Source organism: Hypanus sabinus, chromosome 25 (genome assembly GCF_030144855.1).
Source record: "Hypanus sabinus isolate sHypSab1 chromosome 25, sHypSab1.hap1, whole genome shotgun sequence".
NCBI lineage: Eukaryota > Metazoa > Chordata > Chondrichthyes > Myliobatiformes > Dasyatidae > Hypanus > Hypanus sabinus.
The window spans coordinates 6479060-6501510 of record NC_082730.1 but is presented as its reverse complement, the minus strand read 5'-3'; the positions used below and the strand labels follow the sequence as shown (position 1 = coordinate 6501510).

The 22451-nt window shown below is 41.5% G+C and overlaps 1 protein-coding gene across 4 annotated transcripts in view; it reads left to right on the top strand.

Annotated features, from left to right (window-relative positions):
• The window catches only part of LOC132380949 (C4b-binding protein alpha chain-like), a 91627-nt gene that overhangs the window by 42487 nt on the left and 26689 nt on the right, over positions 1–22451 (top strand). For 3 of the 4 annotated variants that reach the window (XM_059949962.1, XM_059949960.1, XM_059949961.1), the window contains exons 12-18: positions 622–810; positions 1295–1388; positions 3473–3546; positions 5268–5450; positions 8811–8996; positions 13208–13243; positions 17771–17834. In XM_059949962.1, the coding sequence (XP_059805945.1) occupies positions 622–810; positions 1295–1388; positions 3473–3546; positions 5268–5450; positions 8811–8996; positions 13208–13243; positions 17771–17834 (826 nt within the window). Of the gene's footprint in view, positions 1–621; positions 811–1294; positions 1389–3472; positions 3547–5267; positions 5451–8810; positions 8997–13207; positions 13244–17770; positions 17835–22451 lie in introns of those variants that run through there. The other variant, XM_059949963.1, reaches the window with a different exon arrangement.

Sequence of the window (22451 nt, the reverse complement as noted above, 5' to 3'; positions counted from 1 at the left end):
TACACTTCCTCCGACTCCTTATCTTACTTATAAGTCTCTTGTGCGGCAGCTTATCAAACGCCTTCTGCAAATCTAAGTATACGACATCCACCTGTTCCCCTCTATCCACTGCACTCATTATGTCCTCAAAGAACTCCAGTAAGTTTGTCAAACAGGACCTGCCTTTTCCAAATCCATGCAAATGGAACCACTCCTTTCTAAATGTTTCGCTATTTCTTCCTTAATGACAGCTTCAAGCATTTTCCCGACTAAAGATGTTAAGCTAACTGGCCTATAGTTGCTATCTTTTGCCTACATCCTTTTTTAAACAGTGGCATGACATTTGCTGTCTTCCAATCCGCCGGGACCTGCCCAGAGTCTGGAGAATTTTGGTAAATGATTACCAACACATCTACTATAACCTCCGCCAATTCCCTCAGCACCCATCAGGACCAGGGGACTTATCTACCTTCAGGCCCTCTAGTTTGCTCATCACTGTCTCTTTGGTGACAGTGATTTTGTCAAAGTCCTCACCTCCCATTGAACTGGATGCAAGGAAAATAGCTTAACTGAGTCTTTTCCAGGCATGCATCTCTTATGCTAGTTGTGGTAAATTAAAAAGGCTAATTTTTTTTTTCCAAGGGAAATGTAACAGGCCACCAGAATTGGAAAATGGCTTACTAGAAGATCAGTATCGTGGGAAGGAAACATTTGCAAGTGGATCCAGGGTCTCTTACGTATGTAACCCTGGTTACACTTTTTCTCAAAACGATCGCAGATCTATTACTTGTAATGAAGGTGTTTGGGAACTATTACGAGCCACCTGTACACGTAAGTACTGAATAACTAATCCTTTCTCACTCAATAACTTCTCCCATTCTGCAATCTGCATCTTTTCTCAGTCCCCATTCTCTCCAGGACTGAAGTAAGTTAGCTGGAGTGTGGTTCATGGGAGTCAGACGCTTCCTGACGCAAATCTGATTCTCCAGTGTACTGCTCTGCCTTTTAGACACAAGAGTGAAAATCTGCTAATCTGAGCCTCAGTGAGAAAAAGCAAACTGAAATTTTGGAAGAGCTTATTTTATGAACAATAATGTCAAGATTAATGAGGGGTAAAATGCCAATATAATTTCTTGAGTTTAATGTCTTGAATAAATTACCTTGCTCACCCAGAACTTTGAACTTAAATAATATTTAGTATGATCTGGAAAAAGTGTGCATCAATTTAATGTTTCTCTTACATTTCTGTGAATTGTATTGGAAAAGCTTATCAACACTTATTAACATCCTGGCTTTTTTCTCCTTTTTTGTTCAGCAAAGAGCTGTGGAAGTCCAGGGGAAATTATGAATGGGTATTACCGAGGTGACGTTACTTTTGGAAGTCAGATTACATTTTATTGTAATGAAGGGTGAGTATTCACATACTTGACTGAAAGAAAAGAGTTGAGTTAATATTTCAGTTTACAAATTATTGCAATAGCGTTCCATATCAGCAACAGAGCAGGAGGTGGTGCCAAAACTGAGAAAAGCTGATTTTATGGGATTATTATGCGTTGATGTCTTTTTTGGTGGGGGGGGGGAATGGAGGTTTTGTTGCACCTATTATGAGATGAGTAGTCAGAAGGAGTGAGTAAGGGTGGTACACTAACAGCGGGTGAATGGACAGGTACACGGATAGAGCAGGGGTTCCCAGTCTGCAGTCCATGGACTCCTCGGTTAATGGTAGTGGTTCATGGCTTAAAAACAGTTTGTAAGGCATTGGTTTAGAGTGATATGGGTCAAACACATGAGCTTAGAATGGCACCTTGCCCAGCATGGACCAGTTAGGCCAAGAGGCCTGCATTCCAGATTCAAGATCATCTAATGTCATTTCCAGTATACAAGTGTAAAGGAGAACAAAATAGTTGTTACTCAAAGGCAATTTCTCAAAAGCAATTGGAGAAAAGTAACAAACGCTGACCTTCCCAAAGTTAAAAATATCTAATAATTGGGAATTTGTGTTTTGTCAAAATACTTTAAAACATCGGTAACCTTGGTTCAATTCTCACTGATATCTATAAGGAGTTTGTACATTCTCCCCAGGACTGCATGGATCTCCTCCGGGTGTTCTCATTTCCTCCCGTGTTCCAAAGATGTACGGGTTAGTAGGTTGATTGGACAGATGGTTGTTATTGAGCAGCAAGGGATCGTTACTGTGCTGTGTTTCTAAGTAAAATTAATAAGTAAATGACATTCTCCACTTTAGTGTTGTTGAGCACTTTGGTGTGAGAGTCTCCACTTACACGCTGTGACACTTGTCCATCTTGGCCATCCGACTCTTGTAAGTTTCATGGATCTGTTACCATAATTCAGACAAATTTTACACCTGCTTGTGGATGTTAGTCCCTTCGTAGTTAGTCTGAATCAAGATCATGAGATTCTGCAGAAGCTGAAATTTTAGAGCAACGTACAGAAAATGGTGGAGGAACTCAGCAGATCAGGCAGCATCTATTAAGGGATAAAGAGTCAACTCTTCAGACCGAGACCGTTTTTCAGATTTAATGAAGTTTTTTGTCTCCTTGTAGATGCTAGCTGACCTAAGCTGTGCCAGCGTTTTCTATGTTAATCTGAATTTGTTAGAAATCTGTATTTCCTGAGGAGACTGAGGTCCTCTAGCATCTGCCGGACGATGCTGAGGATGTTCTACGAGTTTGTGGTGGCCAGTGCTATCATGTTTGCTGTTGTGTGATGGGGCTGAGGGTAGCAGACACCAACAGAATCAACAAACCCATTCATAAGGCCAGTGATGATGTTGGGGTGGAACTGAGGGAACTGGACTGGAACTGGAACTGGACTCTCTGATGCTGGTGTCTGAAAAGAGGATGCTGTCCAAGTTGCATGCCATCTTGGGCAATGACTCCCATCCACTCCATAATGTACTGTTTAGGCACAGGAGTACATTCAGCCAGAGACTCATTCCACCAAGATGCAACACTGAGGGTCATAGGAAGTCATTCCTGCCTGTGGCCATCAAACTTTACAACTCCTCCCCTGGAGTGTCAGACACCCTGAGCCAATAGTCTGGTCCTGGACATTTCCACTTAGCATGATTAACTTATTATTATTTAATTATTTATGGTTTTATATTGCTATATTTCTACACTATTCTTGGTTGGTGCAGCTATTACACAACCCAATTTCCTTCGGGATCAATAAAGTCTGTCTGTCTATTACATGGTTTCTTAAAATATGAATTTAAAGTTAGCATTTAATTCAATCCAATATTTTTTCCACAACAGGAAAAATATTGACTCCTATCTTGGATGGCAGTGTTGTAGATCACTCATTTAATGTTTTTCCATCTAGCAATGTAGCTACACATCTTCCTCTTTCCTTTTAAAGTCTTGTATTTATTAAAGTTAATTTAATGGAATATAATTGCTGAGTCTCTTCCTGATGACATTGCTCTTTAAGCTTCTCTAAGATAATTTTTAAAATTTTGTCACCTCTTTAGATATACTCTGGTGGGTAGAAATTACCGGTTGTGTGAAGTTGATGGATGGGTTGGCCAGGTACCTACATGTGAAGGTGAGCTGAGATTCAGAAACCGGTTTAATATCACCGGCATATGACATGAAGTATGTTTTTCAGCAGCACTAAATTGCATACTTGATTAAAAAAAAGATTAATTACAACAAAAACTATATATGTATAAAGATAACTACATTAAATAGGTAGTGTAAAAAGAAATAAATGTTAGGTAGTGTACATGGCTTCTTTGCCCATTTAGAAACTGAATGATGGTGGAGATGATGGGCTGAAACTACAGAATCATACCCTCAGTATCATCCACACCTCTTTTTGGCCTGTAAGCAAACTGGAGTGGGTCAATGAGCCCACTTACCCCCACCTGTAGCTGTGGTAGGAGGAGTCTTTCAAAGGACTTCATTCCCAGTGATGTTAGAGCTACAGGACAATCGTCATTATTGACAGTGGGATTGCTCATCTTGGCAATTGGGCATATGATGGAGGTTTTCCGAATGGTCAGTATGGAATGTTCAGACAGCGCGGTTGAGAGTTGACAGAGAACTTCTGACAGCTGTCTACAGCAGAGTTTCAGTAGCCATCCACTGATGTTGTTTATACCTGGTGCTTCACTAGTGTTTGTTCTCCTGAGTCCTCTCTCAGATGAAACTCTATATTGGTGCCGCCTAGTGCATCTGAGAGAAGAAAGGTGGTGGGCTCATCCATCCCCAGTGTGAAATTGTACTGATCAAACCTGCAGTAAAAGCTGTTCAGTCCTTCTGCAAACTCCAGCATTCTTCACAACTTGGGGAGGATGGAGGCTGGTGATTACAGAGCTGGCCAGTATTTTGACACCTTTCCAGGCATCTCTAGCTTTGCCCTCTTGGAAGAGCTTTTCCACTTTTTCTTTATAGATTTATTTGGCTTGTTTTATTACTTTGTTTAGTAAGTTTAGCCTCAGTTCTGTTACCGGGGTAAAGGCTATGTTTTTTCAGGTTAAGTGTGTTTTTCTATTTCTTTGTGATCCAAGGTTTGTTATTGAAAAATACTTTGACAGTTATTTTGGGTATGAATCAGTTTCATACTAAAATTCCTCCTTGTCATTGTGCAAGTCTGATCAGCAGCTTCAGGAAACGCTTGGTGGACATTATTGCTGTTCATTGAGGTTCTACCAGTTATGAAATACAAGGGTTCAAGTACTTTTTCCAGCCTAGACTAAATGATTAAACAATGTGTTCAATAAAGACATGAAAAGTAGAATTGTTTGTGTGTTATTAGTTGAGGAAGATTGTTTTGTCTCTTATGATAACTTAGATGAAGATCAGACTACATTTTATGAGTCATTAATGCAAAGAAACAGGGAATTGCAAAGGGTTTACAAACTTTTTCTTGCATCTGTATGTCTTTGGACTGTGGGAGGAAACTGGAACATCTAGAGGAAACCCACTCATTCACATGGACAATGTAACAAATTCTTTACTGACAGTGGCAGAATTGAATCCCGATTGCTGACATTGTAAAGTATTATATTGAGCACTGTGCTGCTGTGTATGTGTCTCTCCCCTGGGGATGAGTTGGTCTAAGTTCAGAGTGGGTGCCTAGATTGTGAAAGGTGGATATGTGGTCATGGGGGTTTGAATGTGAATTGGGGAGATTGAGATTTCCCTGTATTCTGAATGCTACATTGCGATAGAGCGCTGTTGAACTTTTACTGAGCTGGTTTGACCTTTAACCATGATGTGATGATCTGCTCTGGGCATTAACTAAAGTACATTTGTTGCCAGTTGTTAAATGTCCTGACATTCCGGCCATTGAGAATGGAGAAATTTCAAGGCTCTCTACAGACTCATGGGAATACGGAATGGTGGCTGAAGTTTCATGCCATGGCGACTACTCATTGATCGGTGAACGCAAGCTTAGGTGTGAAACTGATGGAAATTGGAATCATCCCTTTCCAAAGTGCAAAGGTACTGAACTAAAAGTGAAACCTGTTTTAATTACCATTTTAAACATACTTAGTGTTTTTGTTTTGTATTTCGGCATGCAGTCAGTTCTGCTTCCTTGATGGAAATATACAATGATTTTCCAGTGGGTGAAATGGGTCAGTTTTCTAGCACTATGTTCATCTTTTGGCTTGTTTAAAACGAATCCCCTAAAACAAGCTTCTGTTAATGTTGGAGATCTGTCATAGTAAAACAAAACAGTCTAAACATGAGAGATTGTGCAGATGCTGGAAATCCAGAGTAACACACTCAAAATGGTGCTGGAACTCAGAAGGTGAGGCAGCATCTACGGAGAGGAACAAAGAACACTTTGTTGTTACTCTCTATAGATCTCTAATATTAAAAGTACTTTATTTTCAACCAAAGACAAATGCCAGCAACACAGGTGGCATCTGAACATCAGAATGGGAAAAGCTAGAGGTAAGCGGACTTCAATTGCAAGCATCAGGGGTGATGGGGAAGGGCTTTGGTTGGGCAGAATGTAAGTGATGTGCCACTCTCCACATCAGTTGCTCCCTCTGTGATTCCCTTGTCCATTCATCCCTTCCCAACAACTTCCCTCCTCACACTTATCCCTGTAAGCGGCCCACGTGCTCCATCTGCCCATTCCAGGCCTCAAACAGTCCTTCCAGCTGAGTCCATACTTCACCTGTGAATGTATTAAGTTTGTCTACTGTATGAGTGCTCCTGATGTGGTCTCCTCTGAACTGGTGAGTCCTGGCATAGATTGCGGACTGCTCTGTCGAGCACCTCTGCTCTATTTGCAAAAGGCAGGATTTCCCAGGGGGCCAGCCATTTTAATTCCAATTCCCATTCTGGCATATCAATCCATAGTTGTGTCTCATGCCACAATGAGGCCACTCTCAGGTTAGAGTAGCAACACCTCCTATTCCTTCGAGGTAGCCTCCAACCTGATGGCATGAACATCGATTTCTCCGACTTCTGGCAATTTTTTCCTATCTCTTTACGCTACTGTTCTGCACTCTATCCCCTTACTACTTCTCATCTGCTAACCTCCACCCCCTGGTGTGATTCCCACCTACCCTCCCCCCCCCATTTCCCTTTTCTCCCATGATCTTGTTCTCTCCTATCAGATTTCTCCTTCTTGAGTCATTTGTCTTTTCTACAAATTGCCTCATAGCTTACTTCAGCCCCCTCCCCTATTGCCTGGCTTCACCTATCACCTTCTAGCTTGTCCTCCTTCTTCTCCGCCCCCCCCCCCCCCCCCCCCCACTCCCACCTCCTCCTCCTGGCATTTTCTGCCTTAATTTCCGGTCCTGATGGAGTGTCACAGCTCAACATCAATTGTTTCTTCATTTGCATAGATGCTGCTTGACCTTTTGAGTTCCTCCAGCATCTTGTGTGTGTTGCACTGGAAATCTGGCCACATCGCAATTGTGGAGCGCGAAGCAAGAGTTAATCTTTCAGTTTGTTCTGTTGGGGAGTCAAAATACTGAAAATGATGCACAAGGCTAGAATGAATACTTACCTGAAATTGTTGGATTAATTTTGAGTCTTGAAGGCTCCATTGCACCAAGATAAATTCCTATTCCTTGATCTCTGTTGAGAGGAATTAGGAGGCCAGTGATGAGTCCAGGATAGGTTTAGAGTGGAGAACTACAGTAATAGGTTAATTTCAGTGTCCTCATTGAAGACTGCAACTAAACTTATAACAAAGTGTGGACAAAGTTAAAGTTAAAATGAATTCTGAGGATCTAACACCGTGTATTTGAAGCAGCAGACATTTCCAGAGAAGTGGTAGTTATAGAATCTTCCGAAGAGCTGGCAGAAGTAGGCACAATTGTCGATGTTCGGTTGCAGAACCTGCCATACAAACAAAACGAGTATGTGCTGGTATTCAGATGTACTCAAGTTTATATCCCTGCCCGTCTACCCCCAACCCCACCCCCATTATCCAACATCTAATCCAGCATAAAGTTAGAGCACAAGACATAGGAGCAGAATGTACTGCTTCACCTTGATCTCATTTCGATCAACAGTCATGTAGTCCCTGCGACTAAACGCACATTTCCTCTTATCTCCTGGTGACTGTTGCAGTGACAGTCTGAGATTTGGTTTACTGTGGCATGGTGTTCACATCTTTCCTGATATAATATTAATATCATACAATCTAATGTTTGTGATGAGGAAGCAGGTTCATGGGTTTGCTGAGTGAGACAGAAGATGCTGATTACAAATAAGTACACTAATTGTTTATTTACAAGCAGTGAACCATTCAAATAAACATTTAAGCCACCTTTATTTACACAAACTGCGACACTAAACATTCAGTAACACTTCAAACTCAACATGTACTTCATTAAGTCTCCCAGAGTTGCACAACTACAAAATTCAACGATCAACAGATACTTAGCTAAGTACCACTAGTGGTCTACTAGTCATTACAAGCTGCTTCACTTTCGAGTGTGTGAAGTGTTTCCCGCTCACCTGGAGTCAGAGACAGTGTCTCCCAGGTTAGATGTGTTACTGTTTCATGTAGTTCTGACTAGTTTAATATCCACTTCCCTATCAGAAGTAGGATCTGCAGTTGCTAAGAATCTGAAATAAAACTAGTAAATGTTCAACACACCCAGGGAAGGGTGACAGTTATAGAATGAGTATAGAGCGGGTGTTTCTTATAATGGGGGAGTATAGGATCAGAGGACACAGCTACAAAGTAGAAAGACATCCCTTTAGAACAGGGGTGAGGAGGAATTTCCTTTGTTGTGATGGTTTTATGGAATTCGTTGCCACAGGTGGCAGTGGAGGCCAAGTCACTGAGCATATTTAAAGCAGAGATTGATCGATTCTTGATTAGTAAGGGCATCACAGGTTGTGGGGAGTAGGCATGAGAATGGAGTTGAGAGAGAGATGTTAAATCAGCCAGGAATGCTGGAGCAGACTCGACCTATTTCGGCTCCTATATCATATGGTCTTCCATTAGTGGTGAAAGGTGAGCATCTGATTGTCAGGGCAATGCACTGAGTAGTTGAGGTGAAGATTGAACTGACTAGAAGCAGGTTAGGTTTTTGGGAAAGGGCAGCATGTCCGTGAATGAGGAAGGATGGCACTTCCTCTCAGCAGCTCTGAGGACTGCCAGTGAGGTCCAGCAGCAGAGCACAAAGTTACAGTGGGCATTCTGCTTGAACGGTCTGCATCTGCATGAGATGCTGCTTTTTCATCTGTTTTAGTTTAGCAAAGTGTTTTTGTGCCTTTAAGTGCTTTGAATTTAAAATTAAAACTTTTCTTACTATTTTATTCATGTTGTAAATGTTTTTTAATGCATATGGATGCCTAAAAGCAACAAGTTCTTTATTTTACCAGATGTTAAATGTTTGCTTCCGGATTTTCCTGACAATGTTCGCGTGGTATCGACATACAAACATACTTACAAATATCAGGATGAAGTCATTTTCCAGTGTAAAGAAGGTTATGCGATGGGCGGCAATAGTGTCATTGTATGTGGAGAGGACGGCAATTTTTCATCCTCACCACCCAGCTGCACAGAAAGTGAGTAAACATTTCCAAAAATAGTGGGTAAAACTGGATGAATATTGAGAGGCAGTACGTGTTCTGGTGACTGTTTACCTCTTGCTCTTCACCCCTACAAACTTTAAAAAATTCAGCTTCTGAGATTAAAGAGTAAAATGAATATAGGTTATGTTTCAAAATGAGACCTATCATTACTTTTATATCACAGAAATGCAGATTGAAAACAAAAGAACGCAGATGTTGGAAATTTAAAATACATGCTGCATCCGTGAAGAACTTTATCACGTGATGATTCATTGATGATTTGAGTTACAGAAGATTGAATAGGTTAGCACTTTATCCCCAGAATGTAGAAGAACTAAGACAACTGCGCTGCTCCAAGGAGCACTGTATGAGCTAATTCCCCTCAGCCATTAGGCTTTATAATGAATCAATGGTGTGGCACTCTGCCACCAATCAGCAAAGGCACGGTGACCGAGGGAGAGGAGTGGACGTATGGTGCCAAGGCGAATTATTCTTGCAAGGAGGGCCATACATTGACTGGTCAAGAGACCATTCATTACACGGAAACCGGGACCTGGAGTTACTGCCCTCCAATCTGTACAGGCGATCATCATGGCTTTGTACAGTAAGGAAAGTCTCTGTAGCATACCTGGACCAACCCCACTGTGGGACTCTACACTAATCCCATTTGTTGACATTAGGCCCGAATTTCTTGGGCCTGCCTGATCCCAGCACTTGTCAAAATGGCACTGGACCGGATAGTTTTTTTTGGGGGGGGGGGGGTGGGTGTCGGGCAGTGGATGTTGTCTACATGGATTTTAGTAAAGTGTTTTAACAAAGCCCCTCATGGGAGGTTAATCCAGAAGATTAGTAGGGTCCGCGGCACATTGACTGTTTGCATTCTGAACTAGTTTGTTCAGAGAAGACAAAGGGTAGTGTTTGAAGGGACTTATTTGAATGGAGTTCCGCAGGGATCTGTGCTGGGACCCTTAGTCTTTGTGATTTTTATAAACGACCTGGATGAGGAAGTGGAGGGATGGGTTGGTAAGTTTACTGATGACACAAAGATTGTGGGTGTTGTGGATAGTGTGGAAAGCTGTCAGAGGTTACAGCGGGACATTAATAGGTTGCAAAAATTAATAGGCTGAGAAGTGGCAGATGGAGTTCAACACAGATAAGTGTGAAGTGGTTCATTTTGGTAGGTCAAATATGATGGCAGAATCTAGTATTAATGCTCTTGGCAGTGTGGAGGATCAGAGGGATCTTGGGGTCCGAGTCCATAGGACGCTCAAAGCAGCTGTACAGGTTGACTCTGTGGTTAAGAAGGCATACGGTACATTGGCCTTCATCAATCGTGGGATTGAGTTTAAGACCAGCAGTTATATAGGATCCTGGTCAGACCCCACTTAGAGTACTGTGCTCAGTTCTGGTCGCCTCACTACAGGAAGGACGTGAAAACCATAGAAAGGGTGCAGAGGAGACTTACAAGGATATTGCCTGGATTTGGGAGCATGCGGTATGAGAATAGGTTGAGTGAACTCGGCCTTTTCTGCTTGGAGCGACGGCGGATAAGAGGTGACCTGACAGAGGTGTATAAGATGTTGAGAGGCATTGATCATGTGGATAGTCAGAGGCTTTTTCCCAGTGCTGAAATGGTTGCCACAGGAGGACACAGGTTTAAGGTGCTGGGGCGTAGTTATAGAGGAGATGTCAGGGGTAAGTTTTTTATGCAGAAAGTGGTGAGTGTGTGGAATGGGCTGCCGGCAACGGTGGTGGAGGTTGATATGATAAGGTCTCTTAAGAGACTTTTAGGTAGGTACATAGAGCTTAGAAAAATAGAGGCTATGGGAAGCCTAGTAATTTCTAAGGTCGCGACATGATCAGCACAACTTTGTGGGCCGAAGGGCCTGTATTATGCTGTAGGTTTTCTATGTTTCTATATAACTAGATGGGCTGAAGGGCCTGTTTGTGTCTATGGCCCTGAAGCAGTACTGTGTATGGTTTAGATGAGGGAAGAGGAGGAACGATTGCAACATGTTGTACCAAAATTAGTTGTTAAGAGTTGGAGTTTGCCTATTTCCTCCCTTGTCATCTGTGCAGGTTTACATGCACATCCCACAGTTCCCATGCAAAATGGAAGTGAAATTGTCAGCCATAGTTGGAGGGCTGGAGGAGCAGACATGAGCAACCGCAGGTTCAGTCCTGTTCCTACTATAGTGTCCTGGCTATGAAGAACTATTGATAAGTGAATGGCCAAAGATCTGATCAATGGAATGAGTTATGCTTTTATGTTTACTTTCAAATAAAATATGATTCATTTGGATTTGGAGAATGAAAGAAACTTACCAACTTGATTTGAGTTTTTTGACAAGGTGATGAGGGTAGGGCAGTGGATGTTGACTACGTGCATTTTAGTAAGGTGTTTGACAAAGTCTTTCACGGGAGCTAATCCAGAATAAGATGCATGGGATTTGCGGCGAGCTGGCTGTTAGAATTCAGAACTGCCTTGTACGTAAAAGATGGTAGTGGTTGAGCTGGGCGTCTGTAATTAAAGAATCTCTGCAGGAATCTCGGCTGCTTGTGATGTATGGAAATGACATGGATGAAAGGCATGCAATGAAGATGAAATGGGGTAGGTTCAAAGGGGATGTGAGGGGTAAGTTTTTTTTACTCAGAGAATGGTGGATGCCTGGAATGTTGTGCTGGGTCTGGGGGTAGAGGCAAACACATTTGAGTCTTTTAAGAGATATTTAGAATGGCACATGGGTGTAAGGAAGATGGAGGGATAGGGACATGATGTAGGTCGAAGGGATTAATGTTCAGGGTGTTTTGATTTGCTTTTTAGCTGGTTCAACACAAAATTTTGGGCCAAATGGCCTATTCCTGTGCTGTACTGTTCTGTGCTCTATATTTTGAGTGTTTCTTCTGATGTGTCCAATAACTCTGAAACTTAAATAATCATGATGTAATAAAGGTATTACAAGCGGGATTGACAAAGAACTGGTGAATGTTGTGTGCTTGGATTTTCAGAAGGCCTTTGATAAGGTGCCACGTATGAGGCTGTTTATAAGAGTAGGGTATCACAGGAAAGGTACCAGAATGGATAGAGCATTGGCTGGTTGTCGAGAAACAAAGAGTGGGAATGAAGGGTACCTTTTCTGATGGGCTGTCGGTGACTAGTGGTGTTCCACAAGGGTTAGTGTCGGGACCACTTCTTTTTACATTTTATGTTAGTGATATGGATGACAGAATTGATGGCTCTTGGGCCAAGTTTGCTAACAATAAGAAGATAGGTGGAGGGCAGGTAGTACTGAGGAAGCAGGAGGCTGCAGAAGGACTTGGACAGATTAGAAGAATGGCAGATAGAATACTGTGTCAGGAAATGTAAGGTTATGCACTTTGGTAGTAGGAAGAAAAGCGCAGACTATTTTCTAAGCAGACAGAAAATAGCAACAGCTATTTTGGGCTCCTTATCTAAATAAGAACATTGGAGAGTGGATGTGGAGAGGATGTTTCCCATAGTGGGGAACTCCAGGACAGAGGGCACAGACTCAGAATAGAGGCACATCTATTTAGAACAGGCATGAGCAGGAATTTCTTTAGCCAGCAGGTGTTAAATCCATGCAATTTGTTGCCACAGGTGGCAGTGCAAATCAGGTGATTGGGTGTGTTTAAAGTGGTGGTTGATAGAAGTGGCAGATGGAATTCAGTGTCTGAAATTATACGGTCATACACTTTGCTAGAAGGAATAAAAGTGTAGACTATTTTCTAAACAGGGAGAAAATTCAAAAAAATCCAAGGTGCAAAGGAATTTGTACAGGATTTCCTCAAAGTAATCTTCCTGATTGAGTCAGTGGTAAGAAAGGCAAGTGCAATGTTAGCATACATTTTGAATGGACTAGAATATTAAAAAAAGGATGTAATGCTGTGGCAAAAATAGACAAAAGAACACCAGAAAGGAATGTAGGAGATGTAAAATGCAGGGCAGCAGGACGTTCTCTGCAGGCCCGTCTGGACATGGTCTCTACGCCTTGTGTCTACATGTCAGGGTGACTGGGTTCTGATAAAGTGTCATAGATCTGAAATGTCAGCAATAGTTCTCTTCCCACAGATGCTGCACTTCTTGTTTTTATTTTAGATTTCCAGCTTCTGCAGTTTTTTGTAGTTTTCACTTTCTTGTGTTTTTTGACTGCTATTATGTTAACTTCAATATTATTCCTTTACAGCTTCAAAACGCTCTCATCTATATCTAATAATACTTGGTAAGTCAAAAAATTGGATAATTGATGCTTTTACCGTGTATAATTTTATTGACAGCAATAAACATGCACTAATATTTACAGGAAATGATGACAGTTGAAATCCTTTAAGGACGTAAATAAGAGTTTTCTTTGTGAAGAGGGCAACAGTGGTAATTGAGCAACACATACAAAATGCTGGGGGAACTCAGCAGGTCAGACAGCATTGATGGAGAGGAGTAAATAGTTGACACTTTGAGCCAAGATCCTTCACCAGGACTGGAAAGTAAGGGGGAAGATACCAGAATAAAAGGTTGGGAGGAGTGGAAGGCAGGCATGCTAGAAGATGATAGGTAAAGCCAGGTGAGTGGGAAAGGTAAAATGATGGAGAGGGAGGGATCTGATAGGAGAGGAGAGTGGAAGGGAAGGAGAAGGAGCACCGGGGGAGGTAATGGGGAGGTGAGAAGAGGTAAACGACCAATTGGGGAGTGAAACGGGAGTGGTAAACGAGAATATTTTTGGATCCTGGGCTCTGGTGATGAATGAGAATATTTTATTCTGATGAGGGATTCAGTGGTAAGTTCAGTATTCATTTTCCATCCATGAATGCCGCTGAAGGCCAGGCCCAGTGTCTGCACCCATGAATACTGGGGTTGAAGACGGCCTGTCTTCTATTAGAGGTGTGTGTATGTGCATGGCAGATGCGGAGGGTGGTGACGAACAGGGTGTCACTCACTGTTGCTTGCTGTGTTCTGTGTTCGTCTGCTGAGCATTGTTAGCATACTCTGTTGAAGTCGAAATGTATGGCACCACTTATTGAAGACCCTTAGCACATCCCCGGGTGTGTTGGTTATTCACACAAGTGACATGTTTCACTGTATGTTTCAATTTATGCTCTTTAATAAAACTGAATCAGACATCTGACCTGCTGGTATTTGTGTGGTGGAAGTGCTGCCACTTACTGCACTTGGGGAGGGACCATACCAGGACTGAAACCCAGCCATGAAGAAGGACTGGTGATAATATTTCTTGGTTAGGATGGAGTGGGTGTTGGAGGGGAACTCTCAAAACCACTGCCTTTGTCCTGCTGAGTGGCAGAGATGGCTGGTTTGGAGTTGCTGTCTAATACCCCAGGTGAGAAATTGCCAGACATGTTGCACTAAGCACTGCAGTCATGTGGCGATGGGGCGGGGGGAGGGGAATGGATTGTAGGGTGTGCAAGTCCTGGCATAATTTACTTATTATTGTTTGTGGTTTTATATTGCTATATTTCTACACTATTCTTGGTTGGTGTGACTGTAACAAAACCCAATTTCCCTCGGGATCAATAAAGTATGTCTGTCTGTCTGGGTCTATACGTTACAATTTACATTCCCATATAATATAAGGATCTCAGGAATCAGAATCAGGTTTATTATCACCGGCAAGTGACGTGAAATTTGTTAACTTAGCTGCAGTAATCAATGCAATACATAATATAAAAGACAAAAGCACAAAATAAAATAATAATAAATAAGTAAGTAAATCATTTACAATGTATGTGTATTGAATAGATTAAAAGTTGTGCAAAAATCAGAAATACTATATCTTAAAAAAAAGTGAGGTGGTGTTTTCGGGTTCAATGTCCATTTAGGAATCAGATGGAGGAGGCGAAGAAGCTATTCCTTCAGGCTTCTGTGCCTCTACCTGATGGTAACAGTGGGAAAAGGGCATGCCCTTTGTGCTAGAGGTGCTTAACGATGGACATTGCCTTTCTGAGACACTGCTCCCTAAAGATGTCCTGGGTACATTGTAGGCTAGTACCCAAGAAGGAGCTGACTAAATTTCCAACCCTCTGCAGCTTCTTTCAGTCCTGTGCAGTAGCCCCCTCCCCCCACCAGACAGTGATGCAGCCTGTCAGAATGTTCTCTGCAGTACATCGATAGAAATTTTTGAGTGTATTTGTTGATGTACCAAATCTCTTCACACTCCCAATGAAGTATAGCTGCTGTCTTGCCTTCTTTATAACTACCTATGTTGGGACCAGGTTAGATCCTCAGAGATCTTGACGCCCAAGAACTTGAAGCTGCTCACTCTCTCCACTTCTGATCCCTCTATGAGGATTGGTATGTGTTTCTTCATCTTACCCTTCTGGAAGTCCACAATCAACTTTTTTGTCTTACTGAGTGCCAGGTTGTTGCTGCGGCACCATTCCACTAGTTGGCCCATTCCACTGTATGCCCTGTCGTCACCACCTAAGATTCTCCCAACAATGGATGTATCATCAACATATTTATAGATGGCATTTGAGCTAAGCCTAGCCACACAATCATGGGTATATAGAGAGTAGAGCAGTGGGCTAAGCACTCACCCCTGAGGTGCACCAGTGTTGATCGTCAGTGAGGAGGATATGTTGTCACCAATCTGCACAGATTGTGGTCTTCCGGTTAGGAAGTTGAGGATCCAATTGCAGAGGGAGGTACAAACTCCCAGGTTCTTTAACTTCTCAATCAGGATTGTGGGAATGATAGTATTATATGCTGAGCAAAAGTCAATCAACAGAATCTTGACATAGGTGTTTGCATTGTCCAGGTGGTCTCAAGCTGTGTGAAGAGCCATTCAGATTGCATGTGCCGTTGACCTATTTTGACAAAAGGAAAACTGCAATGCGTCCAGCTCCTTGCTGAGGCAGGAGTTCAGTCTAATCATGACCAGCCTCTCAAAGCATTTCATCACTGCAGATGTGAGTGCTACTGGGCGATAGTCATTAAGGCAGCTCACATTATTTTTCATCGGCACTGGTATAATTGTTGCCTTTTTGAAGCAAGTGGGAACTTCCACCCTGAGCAGTCAGAGGTTGAATCCTCCTGCCATTTGGTTGGCACAGGTTTTCAAAGCCTTACCAGGTATTCCATCAGGACCTCCTGTCAAGTTCATAGCTCTCTGACAGTGGCTGTGCAGGTTGGTAGGATGGTTAAGAAAGCACATGACATGCTTGCCTTTATTAGTCGAGGCATTCAGTTCAAAAATCAGGAAGTTATTTTGCAGCTTCGGAAAACTAGTTAGGCCGCCTCTGGAATATTGCATACAGTTCTGGACACCCGATTACAGGAAGGATGTCGAGGTTTGGGAGGGGGAAGAAGAGATTTACCAGGATGCTGCTTGGACTAGAAGGTTTGAGCTGAAATGAGAGGTTGGGCAAGCTTGGGCTGTTTTGTTTGAGGTGGTGGAGGTCGAAGGGGAGATCAGATAGAGGTTTATAAGGTTATGAGAGGCATAGCCAGAGTAGACAGTCAATATCTTTTTCCCTGGGATGAAACGCCGGATACCAGAGGGCATGCTTTTAAGACGAGAGGGGTAAATTTTAAAGGAGATGTGAGACGCAAGTCTTTTACACAAGATTTTTGTTGGCTGCCTTTGGTGGTGGTGGAGGCAGACACATTAGGAATTTAGGTAAGCACATGAATGTGAAGAAATTGTGGTATATGGTTATAGTGTATGCCGAAGCGATTAGTTTGATTACTAATTTATTTGGTTCATCACAAAATTATGGGCCAAAGGGCCTGTTCTTGTGCTGTACTGTTCTCTGTTCTATACTCAAAATATGGCCTAACCGTAAGTTTTAGACAGGTGAAACATGACCTTTTTTTGTACTCAAATGACTCAACAGCTGAAGGTAAGCATGCCACATGCTGCCTTCACCACCCTGTCCCCTTGCTGTGGATTTTGAGGAGTACAACTGCAAAGTTCTGTGATATAATTGGAAGAGGGCATATGGCATTCTTGCCTTCATCGATAGGGGCATTATGTACAAGATCTGGGATATCATGTTACAGCTATACGGGGATGTTGGTGAGATCACACCTGGAGTATTGTGTGCAGTTCTCGTCATCCTACCATAGGAAAGATGTGATTAACCTAGAGAAGGTGAAGGAAATATTTGCAAGTGTGTTCCATGAACTGAAGAAGTTCAGTAATAAGGAGACACTGGGTAGGCTGGGACTGTTTTCCCTGGAGAAGATGGGCAGAAATTTATAAAATCAAGAGGCACGTAGATAGGGTCCCAATTTATACTGACGAGTCTAAAACTAGAGGACATAGCTTTACGATGAGAGGAGAAAGTTTTCAAGGGGACCTGAGAGGCAACTTTTATACACAGAGGCCTGAGGTGTATGGGCTGAACTGCTAGAGGATTATACCTGACTGAGGCAGCTACAATTACCTTTGAACATCTGCATACATGATAGGTTTGTATTGCTATGGGCCTCACTTTGGCAAATGGGATTAGCTGAGGTTGGCACTTTGTTCAGTACCGACAGGTGGGGCTGAGGACCCGTTTCTGTGTCGTATAGCAATTGCAATGAGATTCATGGACAAGGCACTTTGGCTAATGTGGTTAATGAGAGAAATCGGTGGTTCTCCTTCAAGCAAAGAGAAAGGAGAGTTATGATTTGTTGTCAGACTTGGCAGAAGCTCTAATTACCTCTCACAGCTACTAAGATGAGAGTTGAATTTTGTCCAAGTCTTTACTGATAATGCCAATCTAACATTGTGTTTAATCTTCTTTTATAGGGGTAGTTATTATTATACTACTCGTGATAGGCTTTTTATACAAAAGATATAGCTCATGTGGAAGGTAAGTTGTGTTTTATATTTTATTGATTTATATTTTAGATGCTGAATTCTATCTCATGGTCTAATTTCACCACAGTCCAATCTTTTTAACAATTTAATTGTCTGCTGAAAATTCCATTCAGATTTACCGAAAGGAGAATTGGATCTGGGAGTCTGAACCTGTTTTGATATTTGAAAAATCTTTGAATTGATGTGATTGTCCCCACGTTGTTGTGCACACTGCTCAATATAACAGGACATCTTGCACACGTGTTAGTTTCCTTAAGCTATGAAGGAACCTTGTGTTCTCCCATTATTTGACATATTAAAGCTCAGTGCCATCATCCCCTTGATTCTGTATTGGGCCAAAGTCAACCCTGGCTACAACGTTCAGTGTCCTTAGACAGTGAATTGTACTGTGGGCGTGCAAGCCACTCCCCTCTCTTTGTGTAAAGCAACCCCATTTGAAAAAGGAGTAGTTTGAGAATATCTTCTGCAGGAAATGTGGCTCCTAACATAAAAAATGTTCATGATGGACATGGGCATATTTGGAGATTGAGACTCTGCAGTTCTCTTGATTAAAGACTTTCATTTGGGTTATCTGCCATTCTCTGGGTTAAACATTTTCCCTGCTGAATTACCTCCCCTTTGAGTATATAGCCCTGGGTTATATCTAACATGGGCACAGGAACAAACCCTCCTATCTACAATGTCCATGTTCTTTCTTTTCCTGCATGTTCATGTGCCAATCTGGAGCCTCTTGATGGCCTCCACCATATTCACCTCACCTCCATCCCAGGCCAGTACCGACTATCTTGGTAGTAAAAAAAATTGTCCCCTGAACATGCCCTTTACCCTTGGCCCTTCTCACTAAAAGTATGCCCTCTAGTATTAGAGCTGTTGACCCTCAGTGAGAGATACTGTCTTGTCATTTCTATCTATGCTTCATTTTATAACGCTCTATAAGATCTCCCCTCACCCATGCTGCTCCAGAGAAAACAAGCAAAGTTTGTCCAAACTCTCCTTGTAGCACATGCCCTCTAATCCAGGCTGCATCCTGGTGAGCCTCTTCTGCACCCTCTCCAAAGCCTCGACATCTATAATGGAACGACCAGAACCGAATGCAATACTCCGGATGCAGCCTTATGAGTTCAATAAGGCATAAGGCTGCAACATAACTTCCTGTTTCCATTCCTTAATTATTAAAAACTCTATGAATCTGTGTAGCCACTTTCAGGGAGTTATGAACCTAATATCGCTCTACTCCTCAATAATGGCCTTGCCATTATTAAATGTAAACATTTGATCTCCCAAGGGAAAACACATCACATTTGCCTGCTATTTCTCTGCCCATATTTGCAGCTGATCAATATCTCACTGTTTCACTTGATAGTTGTCCACACTATCCGCACAACCAATCTTCAAATATAACCATATATTAATTACAGCACGGAAACAGGCCATCTCGGCCCTTTTAGTCTGAGCTGAACGCTTACATTCACCTAGTCCCAGTGGCCCGTACTCAGCCCATAACCCTCCATTCCTTTCCTGTCCATATGCCTATCCAATTATACTTTAAGTGACAATACCGAACCTGCCTCTACCACTTCTACTGGAAGCTCATTCCACATAGCTACCACTCTCTGAGTAAAGATATTCCCCCTCATGTTACCCTTAAACTTTAGCCCCCTAATTATCAAATCATGTCCTCTTGTTTGAATCTCCCCTACTCTCAATGGAAAAATCTATCCACGTCAACTCGATCTCTCCCCCTCATTATTTTAAATACTTCTATCAAGTCCCCCCTCAACCTTCTACGCTCCAAAGAAAAAAGACCTAACTTGTTCAGCCTTTCCCTGTAACTTAGGTGCTGAAACCCAGGTAACATTCTAGTAAATCTTCTGTGTACTCTTTCTATTTTGTTTATATCTTTCCTATAGCTCGGTGACCAGAACTGTACACAAGACTCCAAATTTGGCCTCACCAATGCCTTGTACAATTTTTTTTTATTAGTTTTTTTATACAATTTTCTACATAGCTACAGATAAAAAAAACCCAGATCAAAATAAAGAACAATGATACAGTGCAAAAATAAACATACAATAATAATATGATACAAAGAAAGATAATTGAGAAAGCACCCAAATTGAAGACATGTAAAAATTAGTATCCTCCCCAAGCCCCGCAACAAAAAAAACTCCGGACCAACCACAACACAATATAGAGAATATAAATCAGGACAATCAAACCCCCAAAACTGTAAATACACTTAGCAACAGGAGATATTAATGCCTACTACCAAAAAAAAAGGAGCTGGAAGCAAGGGACCGAAAAAAAAAACCCTAGTCAAGAGGAAGGTTGTGAAAGTACTCGATAAAAGGTCCCCAGACCTTATGGAACTTTAAATCCGAATTAAGGACTGAATAATGAATTTTTTCAAGGCCTAAGCAGGCCATAATATCGTTAAGCTATTGAGCATGTGTGTGCGGGACAACATCTCTCCATCTAAGGAGGATTAAACGTCTAGCCAGGAGAGAGGCAAAAGATAGTATTCGACACCTGGTCGAACTCAGACATAAATCTGTCTCACCCCAAAAACCGAACAAAGCAATTAAAGGGTTAGGTTCTAGGTGGTGATTCAGAATATACAATAACGTTATGAAGACATCTTTCCAAAATCTCTCCAAGCTAGGACAAAACCAGTACATATGAATGAGAGAGGCCTCGCCCCTTTTGCATTTATCACAAAGCGGACTAATGTTAGGGTAAAATCGAGATAATTTAGATTTAGACATATGGGCTCTTTGAACAATCTTAAACTGTAAAAGGCAATGGCGAGCACAAAGAGAGGTTGAATTGACCGATTTGAGAATCGAGTCCCAAGTCTCATCAGATAAGGAGATATTTAAATCATGCTCCCATGCCATTTTAATTTTATCCACAGGGGCACGTCGTAAGGCTGCTAATTTATCTTGAATAAATGATATTAAGCCTTTACCTAGTGGATTAATGGAAAGAAATAAGTCCATGACTTTTTTCTCAGGCATTTCAGGGAAGTTAGGAATTAAAGTGTCTAATTTGGAGATATCTAAAAAAATGAGCATTGCGCAGAATGAACAGCAGAGAGCTGTTGAAAAGAAACAAAGCGATTATCAATAAAAAGATCTTCAAAATGTCTAATGCCCTTCCTATACCAATCATGGAATGCTGAGTCATACGTAGTAGGTTAAAAAAGGTGATTATGTAAGATCGGGCTAGAAACAGGAAAACCGTGGCAACCATAAAATTTCCTAAACTGAGCCCATATACGCAAGGTGTGTCTAACAAGAGGATGAACTATTAATTTGGACAAACTACTAGGGAGTACAGAGCCAAGAAGTGCAGAGATAGATAATTCTTTAGTGGAGCTCAACTCCATTGCCACCCAGTTAGGGCACTCGGGTTGGCCATGAAAAAAAGACCAAAAGGTAGCACAACGTATATTGGCTGCCCAATAATATAAACAAAAGTTAGGTAGAGCCATGCCACCCTCTTTTTTAGATTTTTGGAGATAAACTTTATTAATTCTAGAGCGCTTATTCTTCCACAGATATGACAAAATAATAGAGTCTAAGGAATCAAAAAAAGATTTAGGAATAAAAAATGGGATTGATTGAAATAAATATAAAAGTTTAGGGAGAACATACATTTCAACAACATTAATATGGCCTACCAAAGACATAGATAGAGGTGACCATTGTAACAGACTTTGTTTTATAGTATATGAAAGATTGGCAAAATTTTCACAAAGAGATCTTTAAACTTCCTTGTGACTGTAATCCCAAGATAAGTAAATTGATTGTGAACTACTTTGAAAGGGAGATCACGAAATGTTAATTCTTGTGCTTCTTTATTAATTGGGAAAAGTTCGCTCTTATGTAAATTAAGTGAAAACATTGGCGGTAAGGATGTAGACGGATTTGAAAGAAAAAGTAATAAGTCATCAGCATGAAGAGAAACTTTATACTCAACACCCCCTCTCCAAATCCTGGTCAATTCAGGACAATTTCGAAATGCTATCGCCAAAGGTTCCATAGCCAAATCAAAGAGAAAGGGACTTAAAGGGCATCCCTGACGGGTGCCACGTTTGAGGTTAAATAACTGGGATTTCTGAAAATTAATTAAAACAGAGGCAGTAGGACACAAATACAGCAATTTGATCCAAGAGATAAAACTTTGACGGAAGTCAAATTTTTCTAAAACTGCAAAAAGGTAGTTCCACTCTATATAATCAAATGCTTTCTCCGCATCGAGGGAAATAACACATTCAGGAATCCCAGTTGGAGGTGAATATAAAATGTTAAATAAACGCCGAATGTTAAAAAAGGGAAGACGGTTTTTAATAAAACCAGTTTGATCATCAGAAATAATAGGGGGAATAACAGTTTCTAATCTATAAGCCAAAACTTTGGCCAAGATTTTATCATCAACATTAAGCAAAGAAATTGGCTTATACGAGGAGCACTCTGTTGGGTCTTTACCCTTTTTTAATAAAAGGATAATAGATGCCTCATTAAAAGAGGGTGGCAATTTGCAGTAATTAAACGAGTCAGATAATACTGAGAATAACTGAGGAGAAATAAGTGAAGAGAATGATTTA